Source organism: Staurois parvus, unplaced genomic scaffold (genome assembly GCF_062004578.1).
Source record: "Staurois parvus isolate SC_StPar_1 unplaced genomic scaffold, SC_StPar_1.0 ptg001400l, whole genome shotgun sequence".
In the NCBI taxonomy this organism is placed as follows: Eukaryota; Metazoa; Chordata; class Amphibia; order Anura; family Ranidae; genus Staurois; species Staurois parvus.
This window is the reverse complement of record NW_028319196.1, coordinates 773,797-780,000: the sequence shown is the minus strand read 5'-3', so window position 1 is coordinate 780,000 and position 6,204 is coordinate 773,797. Positions and strand designations below refer to the sequence as shown.

The 6,204-nt window shown below is 42.2% G+C and overlaps 1 protein-coding gene across 4 annotated transcripts in view; it reads right to left on the bottom strand.

Moving 5' to 3' along the window:
- LOC149436208 (dedicator of cytokinesis protein 7-like) overlaps nt 1–6,204 on the bottom strand; it is a 251,727-nt gene that overhangs the window by 33,409 nt on the left and 212,114 nt on the right. For all 4 annotated transcript variants that reach the window (XM_089661880.1, XM_089661883.1, XM_089661882.1 and 1 more), the window contains 6 exons: nt 4,829–4,913; nt 4,566–4,662; nt 4,301–4,435; nt 4,040–4,192; nt 2,218–2,376; nt 2,023–2,123 (listed from right to left, as the gene is read on the bottom strand). In XM_089661880.1, coding sequence (XP_089518006.1) covers nt 2,023–2,123; nt 2,218–2,376; nt 4,040–4,192; nt 4,301–4,435; nt 4,566–4,662; nt 4,829–4,913 — 730 coding nt within the window. The remainder of the gene's footprint in view (nt 1–2,022; nt 2,124–2,217; nt 2,377–4,039; nt 4,193–4,300; nt 4,436–4,565; nt 4,663–4,828; nt 4,914–6,204) is intronic.

Genomic DNA, 6,204 nt, shown 5'->3' with positions numbered 1-6,204 from the left:
CTATGTAACTCTTCACACTTGAACTCAAAACATGTTGGAAAACAGCACACAGGCTTCAGTATAGGAAAGGAAATTTAAACTGGTGAGACCCTTGATGGTTATTTCCTACTATAAATGAGAAAAGAAAAAAAAAAAAAGTTTGTAGCTCTGGCTATATGTTAACGGGGAATTACACTTAAAGGAGAAATATGTTCTCTCTCATTCTTTCTTTTTTCTTTCACCGTTTTTACCCTTTTGGGGTTGAACGTTCGGTTACTGTATTATGTACACAGACAAATGTAAAGAAGGAATGGTGGTTCTTTTGTTTGTCGACGTGGTTGGCGTGGTTCATAGCCATTTGGCTAAAATGATGTTTTATAATGTCTTGATTATTATTATTATTATACAGGATTTATATAGCACCAACAGTTTGCGCAGTGCTTTACAATATAAGGGAGACAATACAGCAACAATACAGTTCAGTACAGAAGGAATAGGAGGGCCTTGCTCATGGAGCTTACAATCTAAAGATGTATAAGATCTGTATGTTCTTAATACGCTAGAGGTAGACTGGATTGTTCCACGATCAATATTGTTATTGTTCTTTTTGAATGACTTGTTAAGCCATTTCTTCAAAACAAAGAATAAAAAAAAAAAAAAAGGAGAAATAGGGCCAAGCTCTCTCTGCCGTACTTCTCCTGTAGGTCACAAGTATGAACTTTGTACTGCACTCCTGTGACCCAAATTCAGCCTACAGCAGGCTAAACTCCGCTGTCAGCGGATGTCACTGAGCCGATGCAGACTCTGCAGGAAGCCGTGCGCATCTCACGCATGCTTAGGTGGCAACGGCTGTGAAACAAGTGGAAGTCACAGTCTGCTTCCCACAGCCAGGACGGCGCCCCAGCGATCTGCAGACCAGCAAAGAACCCAGCTTGGGTGAAGACAATGCCGGACTCCTGGGCTGGCAAGTGTCTGTTTATTAACCACTTGCCTACCAGACACTTATACCCCCTTCCTGCCCAGGTCAATTTTCAGCTTTCAGCGCTGTCGCACTTTGAGTGACAATTGCGCGGTCATGCAACATTGTACCCATATGAAATTTTTTTTTTTTTCACACAAATAGAGCTTTCTTTTGGTGGTATGTACTCACCGCTGGGCATTTTATTTTTTGTGCTATAAACAAAACAAAAGCAAAAATTTTGAAGAAAACATTTTTTTCTTTGTTTCTATTATAAAATTTTGCAAACAGGTAATTTTTCTCCTTCACTGATGTGCGTTGATGAGGCTGCACTGATAGGCAGCACTGATGGGCACTGATAGGCGGCACTGATATGCAACAATGATGGGAACTGATAAGTGGCACTGATAGGCGGCACTGATATGCAACAATGATGGACACTGATGGGTGGCACTGACTGACGGCACTGATTGGCGGCACTGATGGTGGCACTGCTGGGAACAAGTGGGTGGCACTGCTGGGCACAGATGGGCGGCATTGGTGGGTGGCATTGCTGGGCACTGGTCATCAGTGCCCTGATGATTGGTGCCGATCCCACCTCTGACAATTGCTGGTTATCGGCAGTACTTTCCTCATACTGTGACAGTGTGAGGAAAGTGCAGCCGAGAATCGGCAACTGCATTTACCCAGTGATCTGTGTCATTGGACACGGCTGAGCATGTGGTAAAAAGCCGCTGTGATTGGCCTTTTACCACATCACATGATCAGCTGTGTCCGCAGGACACAACAATCACGGAGATCGCCGGGGGCGTGCGAGAGGGCGCTTTCTGGGAGGACGTTATATGACGTCCTCCCAGGACTGGCCGGCCGCAGTGAAGCCATCATTCAGCTATCTGTGGTCGGCAAGTGGTTAAACTTCTGCAGCTACAGTGTTTGTACCTGCTGGCTTTGAATTTTTTGTTAAATGATTGTAGTTCCTCTTTAATTGTTAGGGTATTTCTCTGTGGACAGTGCCCAAAGCGTGGGTACACATGTGGTAAACACTAGATCAAGCTTTGTAGAGAACACTGGCAGCTCGCTCTCACCTGTACATCAAATCCATCAACATCTCTGGGTCCTCTTGATGCTCCTTCATTTTCACAGTGTCTGTTAGGATCATGTGTAGATTGAACACCAGATCCTTAACCTGTAAAGAACAACCATTATAGATATATCCACTACCCAGAATAAAAACGTGAATTGTAACCATGACTTAGATCAATGAATGTGTGCTGCATTACTTGCTCTGGGAATGTGGTGTCTCTTAAATCCAGGTCCTCCTCGGAGTAAGTAAGGATGGTCTTCAAAGATCGTCGTAGGTACTCCTCACTGAACTTCTGAGAGGTCCCCACCAATGAGGATAGGGACATGGTGACCTGCATCTTCACCCGGGCAAAATTCTGAGCCAAGAAAATAACAGGTCAGCCTGTAATATCCTACGCCCAAACCTTTCTTTCTGTCTGTAGTGCCCTCTAGTGATAAAAATTGATTACTCCTGGGTTTGTTTGGTCATGCTGGATCTTCATTGACGTATAAAGTGCAAATAGTTGTTCAATGCCCTCTTGGAATACACTTCAGGGTAAATTCTAATTAGTATGGCAGGCCTTTAGATGACTGCACCTACTGTTCCTCAAAACATCACACAACTTTTGCTAAACTCCAACCTGTGGACTACCGTTTCAGACCTGTGATCTACTGTATGAGCCAAAAAAGTACTGGACACCTGCTGGTGTTCTGGTTCAGCTAAGGCCATGTGACACTTTAAAAACTAAAGAATTTACAGGGTTTTTTAAATTTATTTCCACCTAAAACCTAAGAACTGGGGTCCTCCTTATCTACCTTACCACTCTTGTATTGTAGAAAAACATCAGTTAAGTGTGCATGTTGAATTCCCGTGTCATTACACAGCGCAGATTACAGTCAAAAGGAAAAGAGCCAATCAGAGTGGCTCTGTACCTTGTGATGACTGTGAACCAACCACAGCCATCACAAGTGTAAACATTACCTATATTTACAAATATTCAGTGCTTCCTTTTCTATTTTGTGAGATGAAAGAGAGCATTAAATGTTTGTAAACACAAGAAGATCAGCATGCTTGCTGACAGCCTGTACATAACTGACTAAATAAGAAATGATCTTGTTCTACTAGAAATGTAAAAGGGAGTTTGTCCTTCACTGAGTTGATAAGCAGTTTGTTATGTACTAAGCTCCTTTCTTGCACTTAGGCCGTCGCCTGGCTGGATGAGTTAAAAAAAAAAATGGCAAGTATGTCTAATAAAAGAAAACAAATTAAATATAATTTTTTTTAGTAAAAAAGCTCTTGGCCTGGGGATCAGACAAGTCCTGTCTGTAGAGCTGAAAGTTGCGAGCCATTTCATTTCAAGGTGGAGCATATCCTTTTTGGCTACCTTTTATCCTTGGTGGAGAGGTACTAGCGGAGCTGTCCCTGTGTGCTGTGAGGGTCCAGTGAGTGAGGTCTGGAGTTATTCCCTGTATGTTGTCAGTGTGCCAGCGGAGTTCCTTTCCTTTCCTGAGCCCAGATGTTCGCCGGAGATAAATTGGATATGATTATATGCGCAAAATCATTGCGCTTCTGGTGAGTGCAATCATACTACAAACCCTTATCACGGAGTCACGTGCACAGAGATTTTACGGAACACTTTGGACTTCTATTTATTCATATATATTCATCAAGATTTACAATTATTTATTTGTTTGAAATTATTGACCACTGTCACTATTGGATATTCCAGTCACTAATTATCTCGTCATCATTTGACGAGACACTATACATGTTGTGGTCACTCTAGCGCTCAATAATTCTGCGCTTCACCTTATATGCATTTGTCACTTTCAATAATTAGGCACTGCATTATTTATTTATTTTGATACATTTGAGGATATAGGGGGTTCATCCTTAATGCTAACTGCTTGAAATAATCGTGCACTCGCTTGTTATCTATTTTATAATTTTTTTAGTACTGAACATATTAACAGAATGAATGAAAATATAAATAACAGAAAATCATTTATTTTAGGCTCAGGAAAGTTGATGTCACTTACATTTCCAATCTCAAAGTTTTGTCTCATAAGGAGATAGAGGGAAGCGCTGGCATGTGTCCGCACACTGCTGATACAGCTGCTGCAATGCCGCAGGAGACGGAGACAGAGATCTGAGCACATTTCGGTGTCGTCTTCAAATAGCATCTCTGGGAACTGAGCAGAACCAAGGCACAGATGTTCATAGAATAATTGAAAAGATTAGGAACGGGATACCGGCAGGAAAAAGACAGACCACTGAGTGTACACACTCTGCATACTCACCTTGCACACTAGCGCCCTCTGGCTAGTAAAGCAGTGTTGCAGATACAGGGCACTCTGGTTGCAACCCATGCTGTGTAACAGAACCTTCAGCACACCTCCCAGAATGCTCTCCTTCATCTCCGACAACATGACTGTCTGCAAGGCAAAGACACATCTAAGCACAAAGTCTTCTCCTTTCTACATAAATAAGTGCAGTTACCACATATTATAGGTCATACATGAGCTGTGATATCGCTGCCCTGGGTGAGCTGTCCTGTCATCTTACCTGGACAATGATCTCCAGTGTGTCCAGTACCACCAAGTTAGCCTCGGTCGCCATGTTTCCATCGACTGTGATCTCAAGTTCTCGCTCTGCCTGTGTCCTGAAATTGGAGAAAATCATGTATCGGCCTGCGTGGCATTTAAAGGAATCCATGGCAAATTGACACTGTACTGGCTAAAGGTAACACACAACTCATAGGCAACAATTCCAAAAATAATTATCTGCAGTACATCATTACTCAGCTACAAACTCTTAAAGCTTCTCACTTTTCCATCTTCTCACTATTTGGCCTCCACTGGGTGACGTTCTTCCTCCACCGTACATTCTCTTGATTCCCGTATGGACTGCGCTCTGCAAAGTAGGGGAGGGCAGGTGAGTTTTGCCACCATTTTCTGCAGAATATGTACAATATTCCATATTTGTATCATTTTCCAACTCTTTATCAAGTCAGAAGCATCAACTCTCGTCGTTGCTCCTAGGATGATAAGGAGCTAGACATGACTTTGAACATCACTTTTAAATGACAGGCGCTATTATGTTTCATATTATCGCTTCTATTAAAGCGATACTGAACACACACTGTTAAATGTACATTATCCCTTTTCTGTGTGTGGATGATCACACTGTATATATTTTAATAAAACAAGCCTCTAAATGCCTTTTTTCCTAACTGATATACAGCTGCCACCTAACCCAGCTCTTTCCCAGCCTGTCTGCAGGGAAACATAAGCAGGAGGAGCTTCTAGTCCTCTGCTGCTGATTACATGTTCCAAACTAAAAAAAAACAAAAAACAAAAAAAAACAAAACATAGCCTTTGGAATATAGAGTAAAAAAATAAATGATTGATATCAATAATCTGTTTTAAATTGTCATACTAATATATATAGCTGAAAACAAATCTTTATTATTTTTTGGCAATAACATGGTGTGGGCGGATTTCTGCTAGTCCCAGGCCTCTCCAGCCTGTGTCTTAGAACAGGGAGGTGAAGCCTCCATCAATCAAGATATAATATCCCACCCCCCTATTGTGTTTATCTGTTTAGTGGGCATTGAGGAGGAGGGAGGGACTGGGCTGTCATTTATCACTGTGTATACACCCACATGTGTGACTATAGAGTCACATGGACTGCTCAGATGTCATAAGGAGGAAATGCTCAAGGTAGAAACACACTGAAAACTGAGCATGTGCACTAGCCACCAACGCTGCTCTGCAAAAAACCCAACTGCAGTGGGGACATGCACAGGAGGGGGAGATACAGAACAGCAGCATCAACCAGGAGTTTTGAAGAATACAGAAAACAAATCCCATAGTGACTGAATGAGTATGAACAGCATGTAATGCAGCATTTGATAGTTTTTAATGATGTGGGTTTAAACACCTGGGTGTGGATGTGGAATATTTGACATGTTGGAGGACTGGTTGAGGGAGGTTTCATTCTTGCACCAGGCACTGGGAAGGTGTGAGCTCCAGTATTTCAAGCAATTTCAACACAGAACATGTATCAAGAAGCTGTGAGGACTGAATAATAACAGGATGGAGGGGGAAGAAAGACATGAGGGAGTAAAAGAAAGGAAAATGGGTAGTGGGGGGGGAGGAAAAGATAGAAGGAGAAGAGAAGATGAAGAAGACAGAACAGAAAA